We start from the raw sequence: 19044 nt of genomic DNA on the forward strand, positions 1-19044 counted from the left end.
TTATGTGGAAGTCATGGCTCTTCAGTCCATTCATCTTCATTGTCTTCAAGTTCACAGATCTTCTAAAACCAGCGGCATAACCATCGGGGAATTTAATATCCTTCATCCACTTCATCACTTCTTTCCGTTGCTTAGATTTCAGACAATAGTCAGCTTTTGGTTTGCCTCCGTTTTCTCTAAGCACTAGGGTTGGACGATCACATATCACTGCTAAGTCCATGCGTGCCTTGTCATTGTCTTTCGTTTTATCAGGGAAATCCATGCATGTATTTATGAGGGCTTGGCAAAAGTTACTCTCTTGATGCATGACATCGATGTTGTGCATCAAAATCAATGACTTAGCATAAGGAAGCTCCCACAAGCCACATATGTGAGTCCAGTTATGCTCCTCACCAAAACCTTGATACCTTTTCCCACTCTCGTCTAGGACAAGTTTCATATGCTCTTCTGTAATTTCTATCCCACTACGTCGCTTGGGCGGTCCCTTCGTGACGATGGTGCCCTTCCTAAATTCCTTTCTCTGCCTTCTGAAGGGGTGATTGAAGGGTAGAAAACATCTATGGCAATCAAAGTAACATATCTTGCCACCAGCACTAAGACGAAAACAATCTGTATCTTTAGCACAATAAGGACACGTCAATCTACCATGCACGCTCCATCCAGAGAAAATACCATACGCCATAAAATCATGAACCGAGAACAGATATGCAACACGAAGATTGAATTTCTGCTTCTTGAAGCAATCATAGGCTTCCACACCTTGCCATAGCTTCTTCAACTCTTCAATCAGTGGTTGAAGCATCACATTGAGGCGTACGCCAGGATGCTCAGGACCAGGTATAACAAGACATAGGAACATAAACTCATATTTCATGCAAAGAGCAGGTGGAAGGTTGTACGGTATGGCAATGACAGGCCAACATGAATACGACGCAGCGGTTATATTGAACGGCGTGAAACCATCAGTTGCCAAGCCGATACGAACGTTTCTTGCATCGATGGCAAAATCTGGATCAAATTTGTCAAGAGCCTTCCATGCATCACCATCTGACGGGTGCACCATTAACCCATCTTGTCTGTCCGTACAATCTTTATGCCACCTCATGTGCATAGCGGTCTTCCTCGAGAGAAACAAATGTTTCACTCTAGGAGTGAGAGGCATGTACCGAAGCTGTTTATGTGCAACCTTTGTCACCACCTTCTCCCCATCTTCATTTACAAGCTCCACGTACCTCGACTTCCCACATTTTAAGCATTTCTGTTCTCTGCCATGTTCCTTCCAAAAAAGCATACAATTGTCTTGGCAAACATCAATCTTCTCATACTTCATACCAAGACCTTCAAGCAATTTCTTGGACTGGTACATGTCTTTCGGCATCTTGTGACCCGTAGGAAGAACCTCGCTAATCAAATCCACAAGCTCCTTATAACAATTAATTGAGAATGCAAACTTGGACTTGATTGACATCAGCCGGGTCACAAATTCTAGTACGGTCACGTCAGTGTGCCCGTGAAGAGGCTCTTCTGACGCTTTGAGTAGGTCGAAGAACTTCTGAACCTCCGGTGTAGGTGAATCATGATGATCTGGTGCCAGTTCAGGCTGCAGATCCTCAAGCATCTGGTCCATCCTATCAACATCATCTTCACCGTCATCAACTTCTACTTCTGCTGCTCGTTCAACATCTTCACCATGGAGATACCAGACCTTATAGCCTGGCACGAAACCATGCGAACACAGGTGTAGTGTGACCTGCCTCTTGGTGTGGCTCGTCATATTTCTACATTTATTGCATGGACACCTAATATTATCTATTTGTGACAAAGCAGCTGCATGGTCCAGAAACATCTGCGTCTTGGCAAACCATTCACTTGTGTGACACCCACCCTTCTTGAAACCTTCATACATCCAATCACGTCTATCACCCATTATTGCGGCTGTGTGTACGAGTAAAGAGTGCGTGTGAGACATTCATGTTTCTACACGTCACACATACATCTATAGGTAAGTAGTAAAACTATATATATATATATACATAACATCACCTTCAACACAATAACATGATATTCATTAATTAACAATAATGCAACATCCAAATTTAGATAAACAATATTTGCAACATTTTCAGAACATCAAATTTGCAACAAATACCAATATTAAATAAATTGTAATCGCATTACAGTTAACTCCCGTCGGCCATAAAAACCGACGAAAATAAACAATATTTGCAACATTAAATCCATTAAATTAAATAAAATTTTTAGAACATCAAATTTATTAACAATAGCATCAAATTTATCAATATCGAAACCTTCATACATCATATAAGGAAGGTAAAACAAATTGAATAAAGAAAAAAGAATCCGTGATTTGAATGATAAACAAAGAGGGATGAAGGATCTATTCTTCGTTTTTCCAAATAGCCCAAGCTACCCATTGCATATTGGCACTTATCGAGTATAGAATAGATTTGCTTCTCTTTCTTCTTACAAACAGAATTGGCTTGTTATTTTTAATGGAATGAAAATAATATTATAAGTTAAATCTAATCAATAAACAATTAACAATTTTAAATTAACTCTAATCACATGAAACTTAACTCCCGTCGGCCATAAAAAACCGACGAAAATAAACATCTACACACATATTTAACTATTATAATCACACTCGTATTCACAATTTAGGATGTATACCTCAACAACAAGGCGGCAACGGCGCTCGGGGAAGCGGTCGGGACCGGCGGCGGCACTCGTGGAGGCGATCGAAGGCGACGGCGGACTTGGGGCTGCGGCGGTGCTTGGAGAGCCGGTCGGAGCGATGGGCGGCGGTGGAGGAGGCCGACGGGGGAGGCTATTGCGGCGGCGGCGGGGTTCGGCAGGGGCGGCGTGGTGGTCGGCCGGCTGTTAGGGGCGGCGCCGGGCCGGTACGGGAGTGGCGGCGGCGGCGGTGGATGGGGCAGGGGCTGGGGCTGGGGCTGCTGGGGCCGCGCGGGGTCGAGGCGACGGCGGGGCTTGGGGAGGCGCGACGGCGGGGCTTGGGGAGGCGCGGTGGGGCTTGGGGAGGCGCGGCGGCGGGGCTTGGGCGCGGCGGCGGCGGAGCTAGGCGATGGCGGCTGCGGTTGAAGACAGACAGACAGAATGCGTCCGCGCGGGCGAACCCGCGCTCATAAACGGCTAATCCCCGTCGGTTTTCTCCCTGGCCGACGGGAGTTAAGTAATCCACGTCGGCCTACGCTCTAGCCGACGGGAGTTAAGTTAACTCTCGTCGGCCTACTTTCTGGCCGACGGGAGTTAAGTTAACTCCCGTCGGCTGCGTTTTAGCCGACGGGAGTTACATTATCCCCGTCGGTTTTCTCCCTGGCCGACGGGAATTACCCTGGCCGACGGGAATCAATAGGATTCCTGTAGTGGATTCTCATGTTTGTAATGTTTCAATTGCCAATTCTACAAATAATGATGATGATTTACTTGCTAGGATTGAAGAATTGAACATTTCTCTTGCTAGCCTTAAGAATGAAAATGAAAAGTTAATTGCTAAGGCTAGAGATTTTGATGTTTGCAATGCTACCATTTCCGACCTTAGAACTAAGAATGATATGTTGCATGCTAAGGTTGTAGAATTAAAATCTTGCAAACCCTCTACTTCTATTGTTGAGCATGTATCTATTTGTACTAGATGTAGAGATGTTGATATTAATGCTATTCATGATCACATGACTTTAATTAAACAACAAAATGATCATATAGCAATATTAGATGCTAAAATTGCCGAGCATAACTTAGAAAATGAAAAGTTTAAATTTGCTAGAAGTATGCTCTATAATGGGAGACACCCTGGCATTAAGGATGGTATTGGCTTCCAAAGGGGAGACAATGTCAAAATTAGTGCCCCTCCTAAACGATTGTCTAACTTTGTTAAGGGCAAGGCTCCCATGCCTCAGGATAACGAGGGTTACATTTGTACCCTGTCGGTTATCCTGAAAGCAAAATTAGGAAAATTCATTCTAGGAAGTCTCACTCTGGCCCTAATCATGCTTTTATGTATAAGGGTGAGACATCTAGCTCTAGGCAACCAACCCATGCTAAGTTGCCTAAGAAGAAAATTCCTAATGCATCAAATGATCATGACATCTCATTTAAAACTTTTGATGCATCATATGTTTTGACTAACAAATCCGGCAAGGTCGTTGCCAAGTTTGTTGGGGGCAAACACAAGGGTTCCAAGACTTGTGTTTGGGTTCCCAAAGTTCTTGTTTCTAATGCCAAAGGACCCAAAACCGTTTGGGTACCTAAAGTCAAGAACTAAACTTGTTTTGTAGGTTTATGCATCCGGGGGCTCAAGTTGGATACTCGACAGCGGGTGCACAAACCATATGACAGGGGAGAAGAAGATGTTCTCCTCCTACGAGAAAAACCAAGATCCCCAACGAGCTATCACATTCGGGGATGGAAATCAAGGTTTGGTCAAAGGTCTTGGTAAAATTGCTATATCTCCTAACCATTCTATTTCCAATGTTTTTCTTGTAGATTCTTTAGATTACAATTTGCTTTCCGTATCCCAATTATGTCAAATGGGCTACAACTGTCTATTTACAGATATAGGTGTCACTGTCTTTAGAAGAAGTGATGATTCAATAGCATTTAAGGGACTGTTAGAGGGTCAGCTATACTTGGTAGATTTTGATAGAGCTGAACTCGACACTTGCTTGGTTGCTAAGACTAACTTGGGTTGGCTCTGGCACCGCCGACTAGCCCATGTTGGAATGAAGAATCTTCATAAGCTTCTAAAGGGAGAACACATTTTAGGACTAACAAATGTTCATTTTGAGAAAGACAGGATTTGTAGCGCATGCCAAGCCGGAAAGCAAGTTGGCACTAATCATCCACACAAGAACATCATGACTAGTGACAGGCCACTGGAGCTCCTTCACATGGACCTTTTCGGCCCGATCGCTTACATAAGCATCGGCGGGAGTAAGTACTGTCTAGTTATTGTGGATGATTATTCTCGCTTCACTTGGGTGTTCTTTTTGCAGGAAAAATCTCAAACCCAAGAGACCTTAAAGGGATTCTTGAGACGGGCTCAAAACGAGTTCGGATTAAGGATCAAGAAAATAAGAAGCGACAACGGAACGGAGTTCAAGAACTCACAAATTGAAGGCTTCCTTGAGGAGGAGGGCATCAAGCATGAGTTCTCTTCTCCCTACACTCCACAACAAAATGGTGTAGTGGAGAGGAAGAATCGAACTCTATTGGACATGGCAAGAACCATGCTTGATGAGTACAAGACACCGGATCGGTTTTGGGCCGAGGCAGTCAACACCGCCTGCTACGCCATCAACCGGTTATATCTACACCGAATCCTCAAGAAGACATCATACAAACTCCTAACCGGTAAAAAGCCCAACATTTCATATTTTAGAGTCTTTGGTAGCAAATGTTTTATTCTTGTTAAAAGAGGTAGAAAATCTAAATTTGCTCCTAAGACTGTAGAAGGCTTTTTACTAGGATATGATTCAAACACAAGGGCATATAGAGTCTTTAACAAGTCCACTGGACAAGTTGAAGTTTCTTGTGACGTTGTGTTTGATGAGACTAACGGCTCTCAAGTAGAGCAAGTTGATCTTGATGAGATAGGTAATGAAGAGGCTCCGTGCATCGCGCTAAGGAACATGTCCATTGGGGATGTGTGTCCTAAGGAATCTGAAGAGCCTCCGAATGCACAAGATCAACCATCCTCCTCCACGCAAGCATCTCCACCGACTCAAAATGAGGATGAAGCTCAAGTTGATGAAGTAGAAGATCAAACAAATGAGCCACCTCAAGATGACGGCAATGATCAAGGGGGAGATGCAAAAGATCAAGATAAGGAGGATGAAGAGCAAAGACCGCCACACCCAAGAGTCCACCAAGCAATCCAACGAGATCACCCCGTCGACACCATCCTCGGCGACATTCATAAGGGGGTAACCACTAGATCTCGTGTTGCACATTTTTGTGAACATTACTCTTTTGTTTCCTCTATTGAGCCACACAGGGTAGAGGAAGCACTCCAAGATTCGGATTGGGTGGTGGCGATGCAAGAGGAGCTCAACAACTTCACTAGGAATGAGGTATGGCATTTGGTTCCACGTCCTAATCAAAATGTTGTAGGAACCAAATGGGTCTTCCGCAACAAGCAAGATGAGCATGGTGTGGTGACAAGGAACAAAGCTCGACTTGTGGCCAAGGGATACTCCCAAGTCGAAGGTTTGGATTTCGGTGAAACCTATGCACCCGTAGCTAGGCTTGAGTCAATTCGCATATTATTGGCCTATGCTACTTACCATGGCTTTAAGCTTTATCAAATGGACGTGAAAAGTGCCTTCCTCAATGGACCAATCAAGGAAGAGGTCTATGTTGAGCAACCTCCCGGCTTTGAAGATAGTGAGTACCCTAACCATGTCTATAAGCTCTCTAAGGCACTTTATGGGCTCAAGCAAGCCCCAAGAGCATGGTATGAATGCCTTAGAGATTTCCTTATTACTAATGGCTTCAAAGTCGGAAAGGCCGATCCTACTTTATTCACTAAAACTCTTGAAAATGACTTGTTTGTATGCCAAATTTATGTTGATGATATCATATTTGGGTCTACTAACGAGTCTACATGTGAAGAATTTAGTAGGATCATGACACAAAAGTTTGAGATGTCTATGATGGGGGAGTTGAAGTACTTCTTAGGATTTCAAGTGAAGCAACTCCAAGAGGGCACCTTCCTAAGCCAAACGAAGTATACTCAAGATATTCTAAGCAAGTTTGGGATGAAGGATGCCAAGCCCATCAAGACACCCATGGGAACCAATGGGCATCTCGACCTCGACACGGGAGGTAAGTCCGTGGATCAAAAGGTATACCAGTCGATGATAGGTTCTTTACTCTACTTATGTGCATCTCGACCGGATATTATGCTTTCCGTATGCATGTGTGCAAGATTCCAAGCCGACCCTAAGGAAGCTCACCTTACGGCCGTAAAACGAATCTTGAGATATTTGGCTTATACTCCTAAGTTTGGGCTTTGGTACCCTCGGGGATCCACATTTGATTTGATTGGTAATTCGGATGCCGATTGGGCGGGGTGCAAAATCAATAGGAAGAGCACATCGGGGACTTGCCAGTTCTTGGGAAGATCCTTGGTGTCTTGGGCTTCGAAGAAGCAAAATTCGGTCGCTCTTTCCACCGCCGAAGCCGAGTACATTGCCGCAGGCCATTGTTGCGCGCAATTGCTTTGGATGAGGCAAACCCTGCGGGACTACGGTTACAAATTAACCAAAGTCCCTTTGCTATGTGATAATGAGAGTGCAATCAAGATGGCGGATAATCCCGTCGAGCATAGCCGCACTAAACACATAGCCATTCGGTATCATTTTCTTAGGGATCACCAACAAAAGGGAGATATCGAGATTTCTTACATTAATACTAAAGATCAATTAGCCGATATCTTTACCAAGCCTCTTGATGAACAAACTTTTAACAAACTTAGGCATGAGCTCAATATTCTTGATTCGCGCAATTTCTTTTGCTAGATTGCACACATAGCTCTTTTATATACCTTTGATCATGTCTCTTTCATATGCTATGACTAATGTGTTTTTCAAGTCTATTTCAAACCAAGTCATAGGTGTATTGAAAGGGAATTGGAGTCTTCGGCGAAGACAAAGGCTTCCACTATGTAACTCATCCTTCGCCGTCGCTCAGAGCCACTCTCCATCCTAGGGGGAGAAAGCAAAAGGACTTCGTCTTTGGTATAATCTTAACTCATTTATTTATGACCAAAAGAGAGGAAAGTACTTCAAGGGCTCTAATGATTCCGTTTTTGGCGATTCATGCCAAAGGGGGAGAAAGTAAGAGCCCAAAAGCAAAAGGACCGCACCACCACCAATTTCAAAAACTTCGTGTTTCCAAGAATATTATCAATTGGTTTCCTATTGTGTTCAAAAAGGGGAGAAAGTAGTATTTCAAAAATGATATATCAAAACCCTCTTGAACACTAAGAGGAGGATCTCATTTAGGGGGAGTTTTGTTTAGTCAAAGGAAAAGCATTTGAAACAGGGGGAGAAAATTTCAAATCTTGAAAATGCTTTGCAAAATCTTATACATTTACCTTTGACTATTTGCAAAAGAACTTCGAAAAGGATTTACAAAACAGTTTGCAAAAACAAAACATGTGGTGCAAGCGTGGTCCAAAATGTTAAAAACAAAAGATCGATCCATGCATATCTTGTAAGTATTTATATTGGCTCAAATTCCAAGCAACCTTTGCACTTACAAACTAGTTCAATTATGCACTTCTATATTTGCTTTGGTTTGTGTTGGCATCAATCACCAAAAAGGGGGAGATTGAAAGGGAATTAGGCTTACACCTAGTTCCTAAATAATTTTGGTGGTTGAATTGCCCAACACAAACAATTGGACTAACTAGTTTGCTCTAGTGTATAAGTTATACAGGTGTCAAAGGTTCACACTTAGCCAATAAAAAGATCAAATATTGGATTCAACAAAGGAGCAAAGGGACAACCGAAGGCACCTCTGGTCTGGGGCACCGGACTGTCCGGTGTACACCGGACAGTGTCCGGTGCACCACCGGACAGTGTCCGGTGCACCAGAGGACTCCAACTCAAACTTGCCACCTTCGGGAATTTCCAGAGGCAACTCCGCTATAATTCACCGGACTGTCCGGTGTACACCGGACATGTCCGGTGCTCCAAGGAAGAGCGGCCTCCGGAACTCGCCAGCCTCGGGTTTTCACTTCAGCTGCTCCGCTAAAATTCACCGGACTGTCCGGTGTAACGACGGGGCAACGGCTATTTCGGCGCCAACGGCTACCTGCGTCGCATTAAATGCGCGCGCTGCGCGCGCAGAGGTCAGGCATGCCCATGCTGGCGCACCGGACAGTGAACAGTTCATGTCCGGTGCGCCACCGGACATCAAGGCGGGCCCAGAAGTCAGAGCTCCAACGGTCGACCCCAACGGCTTTTGGTGACGTGGCTGTCGCACCGGACATGTCCGGTGTGCACCGGACTGTCCGGTGCGCCATCGAACAGACAGCCTCACCAAACGGCTAGTTTGGTGGTTGGGGCTATAAATACCCCAACCACCCCACCATTCATTGCATCCAAGTTTTCCACTTCTCAACCACTTATAAGAGCTAGGCATTCAATTCTAGACACACTCAAGTGATCAAATCCTCTCCAATTCCACACAAGGCTTTAGTGATTAGAGAGAGAGATTTGTTGTGTTCTTTTGAGCTCTTGCGCTTGGATTGCTTCTTTCTTTCTCATTTGTTCTTGTGATCATAAACTCATTTGTAACCAAGGCAAGAGACACCAATTGTGTGGTGGTCCTTGCGGGGAAGTTTTATTCCCGGGTTGATTTGAGAAGAGAAGCTCACTCGGTCCGAGGGACCGTTTGAGAGAGGGAAAGGGTTGAAAAAGACCCGGCCTTTTGTGGCCTCCTCAACGGGGAGTAGGTTTGAGAGAACCGAACCTCGGTAAAACAAATCCGCGTGTCTCACTTCATTATTCGCTTGCGATTTGTTTTGCACCCTCTCGCGGACTCTATTATATTTCTAACGCTAACCCGGCTTGTAGTTGTGATTATTTTTGAGAATTTCAGTTTCGCCCTATTCACCCCCCTCTAGGCGACTTTCACCTATGCACCCGTAGCTAGGCTTGAGTCAATTTGCATATTACTTGCCTATGGTACTTACCATGGCTTTAAGCTTTATCAAATGGACGTGAAAAGTGTCTTCCTCAATGGACCAATCAAGGAAGATGTCTATGTTGAGCAACCTCCCGGCTTTGAAGATAGTGAGTACCCTAATCACGTATATAAACTCTCTAAGGCGCTTTATGGACTCAAGCAAGCCCCAAGAGCATGATATGAATGCCTAAGAGATTTTCTTATCACTAATGGCTTCAAAGTCGGAAAGGTCGATCCTACTTTATTTACTAAAACTCTTGACAATGATTTGTTTGTATGCCAAATTTATGTTGATGATATCATATTTGGGTCTACTAACGAATCTACATGTGAGGAATTTAGTAGGATCATGACACAAAAATTCGAGATGTCGATGATGGGGGAGTTGAAGTACTTCTTAGGATTTCAAGTGAAGCAACTCCAAGAAGGCAGCTTCATTAGCCAAATGAAGTATATTCAAGACATTCTAAACAAGTTTGGAATGAAGGATGCCAAGCCCATCAAAACACCCATGGGAACCAATGGGCATCTCGACCTCGACACGGGAGGTAAATCCGTAGATCAAAAGGTATACCGGTCGATGATAGGCTCTTTACTCTATTTATGTGCATCTCGACCGGATATTATGCTTTCCGTATGCATGTGTGCAAGATTCCAAGCCGACCCTAAGGAAGCTCACCTTACGGCCGTAAAACGAATCTTGAGATATTTAGTTTATACTCCTAAGTTTGGGCTTTGGTACCCTCGGGGATCCACATTTAATTTAATTGGTTATTCGGATGCTGATTGGGCAGGGTGTAAAATCAATAGAAAGAGCACATCGGGGACTTGCCAGTTCTTGGGAAGATCCCTGGTGTCTTGGGCTTCAAAGAAGCAAAATTCGGTAGCTCTTTCTACCGCCGAAGCCGAGTATATTGCCGTAGGCCATTGTTGCGCGCAATTACTTTGGATGAGGCAAACCCTTAGGGACTATGGTTACAAATTAACCAAAGTTCCTCTTCTATGTGATAATGAGAGTGCAATCCGCATGGCGGATAATCCCATTGAGCATAGCCGCACTAAACACATAGCCATTCGGTATCATTTTCTAAGGGATCACCAACAAAAGGGAGATATCGAGATTGCATATATTAACACTAAGGAACAATTAGCTGATATCTTTACCAAGCCACTAGATGAACAAACTTTTAACAAACTTAGGCATGAGCTAAATATTCTTGATTCTAGGAATTTCTTTTGATGTCTTGCATACATAGCTCATGAATATACCTTTAATCATGTCTCCTTTATATGCTATGACTAATGTGTTTTCAAGTATATTTCAAATCAAGTCATAAATTGAAAGGGAATTCGAGTCTTCGGCGAAGACAAAGGCTTCCACTCCACTCCATCGAATCACTCATCCTTCGTCGTCGCTCCGAGCAACTCTTCGTCTTTGGTATAATCTTCACTCATATGTTATTTACCAAAGGGGGAGAAAGTAGTTTAAAAGGGCTTATATTTCACTCAATTATCCGTTTTTGGCGATTCATGCCAAAGGGGGAGAAAGTATTAGCCCAAAGCAAAAGGACCGCACCACCACCGATTTCAAAAATATGTTCAAATGATGAAATTTTTCAAGTGATATCTTATTGTTTTCAAAAGGGGGAGAAAGTAGTATTTTCAACTTGGTATCTTATTATTGATATAATTTCAAATTGGTACACCCTCTTCAAAAACTAATATCTTAAAACCCTCTTGAACACTAAGAGGAGGATTTTATTAAGGGGGAGTTTTGTTTAGTCAAAGGAAAAGCATTTGAAATAGGGGGAGAAAATTTCAAATCTTGAAAATGCTTCTAAAAAATCTTATTCATTTACCTTTGCCCATTTGCAAAAGGACTTTGAAAAGAATTTACAAAAATTTGCAAAAACAAAACATGTGGTGCAAACGAGGTCCAAAATGTTAAAAAGAAACAATCCATGCATATCCTATAAGAATTTATATTGGCTCAATTCTAAGTAACCTTTGCACTAACATTCTGCAAACTAGTTCACTTATGCACTTCTATACTTGCTTTGGTTTGTGTTGGCATCAATCACCAAAAAGGGGGAGATTGAAAGGGAATTAGGCTTACACCTTTTTCCTAATTGATTTTGGTGGTTGAATTGCCCAACACAAATAAATGGACTAACTAGTTTGCTCTAGTCTATAAGTTCTACAGGTGCCAAAGGTTCACACAAAGCCAATAAAAAGACCAAGAAAGGGTTCAAACAAAGAGAGCAAAAGACAACCCAAAGGCACCCTGGTCTGGCGCACCGGACTGTCCGGTGGACCACCAGACAGTGTCCGGTGCACCAGGGCACTTGAAGCTGAACTTGCTACCTTCGGGAAAATCAGAGGGCGCTCCGCTATAATTCATCGGACTGTCCGGTGAGTCACTGGACCGTGTCCGGTGCACACCGGACTGTCCGGTGTGCTAGCGGAGCAATGACTACTTCGTGTGCAACGGTCGTCTGCAACCGCATTCAATGCGCTACAGTGCGCGCCAGAGTCAGAGCACGCGTAGTTGGCGCACTGGACAGTCTACAGGACCTATCCGGTGCACCACCGGACAGCCCAGAGGCCCCACAAGTTAGAGCTCCAACGGTCGAACCCCAACGACTCGCTGACGTGGCTGGCGCACCGGACTGTCCGGTGCGTCATGCGACAACAGCCTTCCAACGACCATTTTTGGTGGTTGGGGCTATAAATACCCCAACCACCCCACATTCAATGGCATCCAAGTTTCTACACTTCTACACCTTACAAGAGCTATAACATTCAATACAAGACACACCAAAGAGATCAAATCCTCTCCCAACTCCACACAAAGCTTTAGTGATTAGAGAGAGTGATTTAATGTGTTCATTTGAGCTCTTGCGCTTGGATTGCTTCTTTCTTTCTCCATTCTTGTGATCAAACTCAATTGTAACCAAGGCAAGAGACACCAATTGTGTGGTGGTCCTTGCGGGGACTTTGTGTCCCGTTTTGATTGAGAAGAAGAAGCTCACTCGGTCTAAGTGACCGTTTGAGAGAGGGAAAGGGTTGAAAGAGACCCGGTCTTCGTGACCACCTCAACGGGGAGTAGGTTTGCAAGAACCGAACCTCGGTAAAACAAATCATCGTGTCTCGCTCTTTATTCGCTCACGATTTGTTTTGCGCCCTCTCTCTCGGACTCGTTTCTATTTCTAACACTAACCCGGCTTGAAGTTGTGCTTAAGTTTGTAAATTTCAGATTCGCCCTATTCACCCCCCTCTAGGCGACTTTCAACAAGGCAGACCCAACTTAGGCTCAAGCTCACTTAGACTCTCAGACTCACGAGTTCATACAAGCTCTCAAGCTCAATACAGCACACAGTGGAGTAGGGTATTACGCTCTGGCGGCCCGAACCACTCTAAACCCTTGTGTGTTCTTGTGTTCTTCCCGATTCCACGTAACATGCAAAACGCTTAGGCCCCCTCCTCATCTAAGGATTTAGGGCGGGTGCATTCCGCCACCTGGCCGGAGAATTTCCTCTCCGACAAACATATTATATGTATGTGTGGTGTCTATAGCCTATGAGTTAAACCAATGATTGATGAAATGTGTCTGTGTTAAATTAGTCTATGTGAATATAAGTGCGGGTTAAACGGCTAGACATGTGTGTGAATATTGAACTGATGAGTAATAAATTGTGTTAATTTGGTTTTACACTGATGTGGTATGTGAAACTATAAATATAATTATTATTTTCTTTTGTTAAATCAGTTTGAAATTAACTAGAAATTTATTATTATACATATATTGTTTTTTTTCTGCTCTGGCTCACGAGCTAAACGAGACAGCTCGAGTCTGAATGAGCTGAACCAGGCTGGCTCGATATCGAGCCCTATTTAAGAGGCAAGAGTTTTTGCTATTCCTCATTTAACGTGAAACTCTTATGCAATTCTTTTAACTGTCCAATTGTTGGTAGTTGATGGCATAATCAGAAACTCGGAGAGAGAAGCCAAATCCTAGCAAACAACCATACCCGTGATCTATTGCAACCAATTGTCTGAGCATGTTGTTGCTCCGTCAATAAACTCAAGTTCGGAAAAGCATTTCGTTAGAGTTAGTTTGGAAACTGGAAGAATTAGGTGCGATTTGATTTACATATTGGTAACGTAATAAGTAATTTATAACGTTAAATTATGTTTATTTAAGTTCAACCATAATTAATATCACATTATAAATAGATATTGGTTTATTCAAACTTGTTACCAATGATATTCGAGTGTGAATCATTATCATTATCATTTACGTTACATTTTATGAATCAAACGACATCTAAATCTTATAGAAAAATAGATTTTTTTTTTTGCGAAAATATAGTTCTCAAATTAACTCTACTAACATATATCTTCCAAAATCGCCGCAAAACACAAGATAAGACACATCTCGGCATACAACGATCCGCAGAAATTTGTTTGGCCGAAGCGAAGAGCAGGTGTACCTAACGTTTTTTGGGGTGACGTGACACGCAGTCGTCTTTCCTCCTGCCTTCGACCAGCCGCTGCCCGCTGCGAGGCCAGCCAGTCAACACCACCACACCCGTCAAACGCGGGGCCCACCGCGCAGCCACCCGTCGGATCCCAGCCACACGCATCCGACGGGCCGGATCGCCCCGGCGCCTCCTATAAACCCTCACCCACTAGGGCCACCGCTTCCCCTTCTTCATTTCTTTCCTTCCTCCATCCCCTACCCCGTTCCCCGTCGTTCGAGAGGAGGGGCGAGCGACCAACTGGTAGCGATCTGGTGCCCCGCGCCCGCGCCGATCCGCCGCGCCCCGGCCGGATTTGCCGCCGTGGGCGGATCAGGTCCGGATCCCCCTCCCCCTCAACACCAACACACGCGTTTCTTTGAGGATTTCTTTTTGCCCGCGGGGCACGGAAATAGCCTGAGCCCGTCGTGCCGTCTTCCCCGCAGCGTCCGTCGCCGCCTGGGGAGGCTCCAGTACGTGGCCTGTCCATGGCGACCCCCGATGACGGCCCGGCCCCGGCCGGGCCCGGGGTCCGCAAGTTCTGGCGTTCCGCGTCGTGGTCCGAGCCGCGGGAGCCGCTGCCGGACGCCGCGGCGGGGCCCGGGGCAGCGGGCGGGCGGTCCCGGCGCGTGCCGCCGCCGCCGCCGCTCACCCCGCGGTCGATGAGCTCCAAGGCGCGGTCCTGCCTCCCGCCGCTGCAGCCGCTCGCCATCACGCGCCGAAGCTTGGACGAGTGGCCCAGGGCCGGCTCCGACGACGTCGGCGAGTGGCCCAACCCCACCACGCCCGGCGCGTCCAAGGCGGGCGGCGGGCCCTCCTCCGCCAGGCCAGGGGAGGGGCTCCGGCTCGACCTCTCCTCGCTCCGCTCGCAGGGACGCAAGGACCAGATCGCCTTCTTTGACAAGGAGTGCTCCAAGGTCGCCGACCATGTATACCTCGGCGGCGACGCCGTCGCTAAGAACCGCGACATCCTCAGGAAGAACGGCATCACCCACGTTCTCAACTGCGTGGGCTTCGTCTGCCCGGAGTACTTCAAGTCTGACCTTGTCTACCGCACCCTCTGGCTGCAGGACAGCCCCACCGAGGACATCACCAGCATCCTGTACGACGTGTTTGATTACTTTGAGGATGTCAGGGAGCAGGGTGGCCGCGTGTTTGTGCATTGCTGCCAGGGGGTGTCGCGCTCCACGTCGCTGGTCATCGCCTACTTGATGTGGAGGGAAGGCCAGAGCTTCGATGACGCCTTCCAGTTTGTCAAGGCTGCCCGGGGGATTGCGAACCCAAACATGGGCTTTGCTTGCCAGCTTCTCCAGTGCCAGAAACGGGTGCATGCGATTCCGTTGTCTCCAAATTCAGTGCTCAGGATGTACCGCATGGCGCCGCACTCCCAGTATGCCCCTCTGCATTTGGTGCCCAAAATGCTCAATGACCCATCCCCTGCCGCACTGGACTCTAGAGGCGCCTTCATTGTACACGTTCTGTTGTCCATCTATGTCTGGGTTGGGATGAAGTGTGATCCGGTAATGGAGAAGGATGCAAAAGCTGCTGCGTTTCAGGTAGTGAGGTACGAGAAGGTGCAGGGGCACATCAAGGTTGTGAGAGAAGGTTTGGAGCCACAGGAGTTTTGGGATGCATTTTCAAGTACGCTGCCTAATTCAGATACTAATACAAAGATTAGCAAGGACCAGATCGATTCAGCATCCAAGAGTAACCCAGGAAGCCGGATAATTGAGTCTTATGACGCTGATTTTGAGCTTGTCTATAAAGCAATCACCGGGGGAGTGGTTCCAGCGTTCTCAACTTCTGGGGCTGGGGACGAGACCCACCTTCCAGCCAGAGAGAGTAGCTGGAGTTTACTGAGGCACAAGTTCATCTCCAGGTCGCTAGCTCGTGTTTATTCAGATTCTGCTCTAATCAGGGATTTTGATCCACGGGTAGACCGTGTACAGCACCTGGCTGCTGAGGCATCGACCTCACCTCCTTTCCTTTCTCCAAGCTCCTTCTCATCGGATTCAAGCGCCAGCTCGAAGTATAATTCAGATTCACCCTCCTTATCACCTACAACTAGCTCCCCGCCATCATTTGGCCTCTCGCCTGCTTCATCTAATCTGCCTCAAGCTCTTGTGCCATCGTCCAGGTCTCCTCTTTCTCAATCATCTAATGCAGGGGCTTCAAAGCCTTCTGGCCTGGAATCAATACGCCATCCTTCCAAGACCTCTTCTATAGCAGAAAGAAGAGGAGGCTTCACACTTCTAAAGCTACCATCTCTCCAAAAGGACCTTGTATTGCCACCAAGGGTACCGTCTAGTATTCGCAGAACTGACGAGGCCTTGGATAAGAGTTGTACAAATGGTGTCAAAAGGCCGACTGGTGATTTTCGCTCAGAAAAATGCACTGATAATAGTTCAAGCTTGCATTCCGAAACCAGATTAACTGAGCGTACTGACAGTAACTCAGAAGCTTGCAGTAATGTGCAACTGTTGGTTTACCAGTGGCCCAGCATGGAAAAGCTAACTACGTTTGCACGCAAGGATCTTGACTCAAACTCGGTTTTGATTTTTGTTACATCGAATGCCATCAGAAGAGAAGCAGTTAAAATGGTGTATGTGTGGGTAGGAGGCGAAATTGAAAGCAGCAAGAGTGTTAATGCTGTTGATTGGCAACAGGTCACTGGTGATTTTCTTCATCGAAAAGGCCTCAGCGATGCTCTTCCTATAAAGGTATGTGCATACTGTGCATCGCCTCTACTTTGCTGCACTTTATTCTGCGTCTGAGCTTTTAGCTTACCATTCCAGCTGTATTAACACCTTGGAATTTGAATTTAGGAGTTCACTGATTTCTTGCTTCAGATGGTGACTCTTTTAATGGTCACAGCACTCAAATAGTATAAACATTGCAACTGAAACTGAAATAGCAAACTCCAGTGAACTTCAATGTTATAGGAGGACCACATGATTCACCTACCTATCTTAGATTCTTCCCATCCTTTTCAATTATTGATATTAGTCAACATAGATTGTTAGTCTGTAACATCGATGTTTGGTCATCTAGAAAAGATTGGATTATATATTGCGCTAGTGATGTGTCAAAAGACAATACATAAGGCCAATCAGTTCATGTCGCGTTGCAGATATATGTTTCTAGGATTACTTTAGTTTTCCTGTACTTATGAACATTGATACTTGATTGAAATTTTTGTGGCTGAAGGATAATGGATCCTATTAGCATCTGGAACTTTACCGATGAACTCTATTTGTATTTTATTGTTCGTTTGCTTTCACACAATGGCTTGTTTATCTATAGATGTCATATCATACTACATAAACATATGCCAGTAGTTCCTAATTTTTGAAACATTGAACGTAGAATTGTTTGGTCCAATCAATGACTGATAAAAAGGTCGAAGTCAATTATCAGACAACAACTTTGGTTATTTTCATGTATCAGTAATAAGATAGGATATAATATTAGTCTGTCTTGGGCAGGAAAAGGCCCTGTGAGCTTGGCATCTGTACCTGATATGTATAATTTACAGTGCAGACAAGTTTGACTGGAAATGATATCTTTTTGAGTATATTGTTATCTTGGATCACTTATCTTTATTTTTTGTAATTTGGCATGCCTATATATAGTCAAGGACCCAGTCCCACAACATCTGATGACGATTGGTTGACTAATAAATCTGAATTATTTAGCGTCAGGTCAGGGAATAATGATGATTATGCCCCAGAGACCATTCCTTGATCTGTTCTAGCTAATGAAGTTGTCATGTCCATTCTGTTTTTAGTGTAAATTGAAATGTCTCTTGGTTGTTGCTGTTTGTTTGTTTGCGCACATCAGTGGAACTTCTTCGACTTGTCATAGATTTGCCATGTGTCACTCCAGGCTCCAAGTAATCATACTGCTAGTAATAGCGATTTTGTTTGGGATTTCTTGTGGAATCTCTTGCTCACACCAGAAAGCATGCTCTAGCTTGCTGCCGTCATGGGCTCATGGCAATGATTGGATTCAGATCCACAGCCTTGTCTTCCATCTTGAATCCTGCAATCCTGCTTGGTACTTATTGTTCTTGACTTATTTGGAGATACTTGGCTAAAATTGTGACTGTTTTTATGCGGATGCGGGCCTGTGTAACATGTTCTTTTTGTTTTCTTGAACACTATAAACTACATATCTGAATGTTCCCATGTGCCATGCAATATTACTTTGTGCTATTTCTCTCCTTTGTTCTGTTTGAATTTTATTATTACTAATTCTCGTTGGATTTTAACGATGCAGGTTTTCAAGGAGCATGAAACAGAGAATCTTTTGGAACTACTGAATTTTAGTTAACATTAGGCGGTAGCTATCAGGATATTGTAGTTGCTTAACAAACTCACCCACCCCACAAATTGTCATTCAACGAAGGCATGCCCTCCAGCATCAGTCGGTACCGATGATTGTCAGCGAGGTATAAAGCCTCTACCATCCCCTTCCCTTGAACATAACAGGCCCTACAGACAGATTCCATTTTAGTAGAAGCGGTGGATCGACAACTGCGCCTCGTTGGTCTATCTTTTGTCCAAATGGCAGGATGCTGCCAATGGGCGTTGTAAGCGCAATCAGCCAATTGGGTGGTAATGTAAGCTTTAGCTTTAGATACTGGGAGATGGTCTGTCAACAGTTACTTTTAGCCTAAACATTCTTGTACATCTTTGAAAGTGAACAGATTTGTAATCCTTGTGGCATATAAATGGTAACATTGTTCATAACTTTTAAACTGATATAGAACCCAGTTGTTAAATATAAA

General features: G+C 44.8%; 1 protein-coding gene across 1 annotated transcript; it reads left to right on the plus strand.

The window, feature by feature from the left end:
- Positions 1–14458: 14458 nt before the first annotated feature.
- Positions 14459–19044, plus strand: LOC103629222 (protein-tyrosine-phosphatase MKP1). Its single transcript, XM_008650398.4, has 3 exons — positions 14459–14592; positions 14702–16975; positions 18534–19044. Exons 2-3 carry the CDS (start codon positions 14744–14746, stop codon positions 18585–18587), a joined length of 2286 nt encoding a protein of 761 aa, XP_008648620.1. The 5' UTR covers positions 14459–14592; positions 14702–14743; the 3' UTR covers positions 18588–19044.

Source organism: Zea mays, chromosome 6 (genome assembly GCF_902167145.1).
Source record: "Zea mays cultivar B73 chromosome 6, Zm-B73-REFERENCE-NAM-5.0, whole genome shotgun sequence".
Classification (NCBI taxonomy): Eukaryota; Viridiplantae; Streptophyta; class Magnoliopsida; order Poales; family Poaceae; genus Zea; species Zea mays.

Coding starts and splice junctions, on each gene's coding strand:
- LOC103629222 (XM_008650398.4), top strand. CDS start 14,744: ATGGCGACCCCCGATGACGGCCCGGCCCCGGCCGGGCCCGGGGTCCGC. Junction 16,976..18,533: donor GCGATGCTCTTCCTATAAAG/GTATGTGCATAC, acceptor TTAACGATGCAG/GTTTTCAAGGAGCATGAAAC.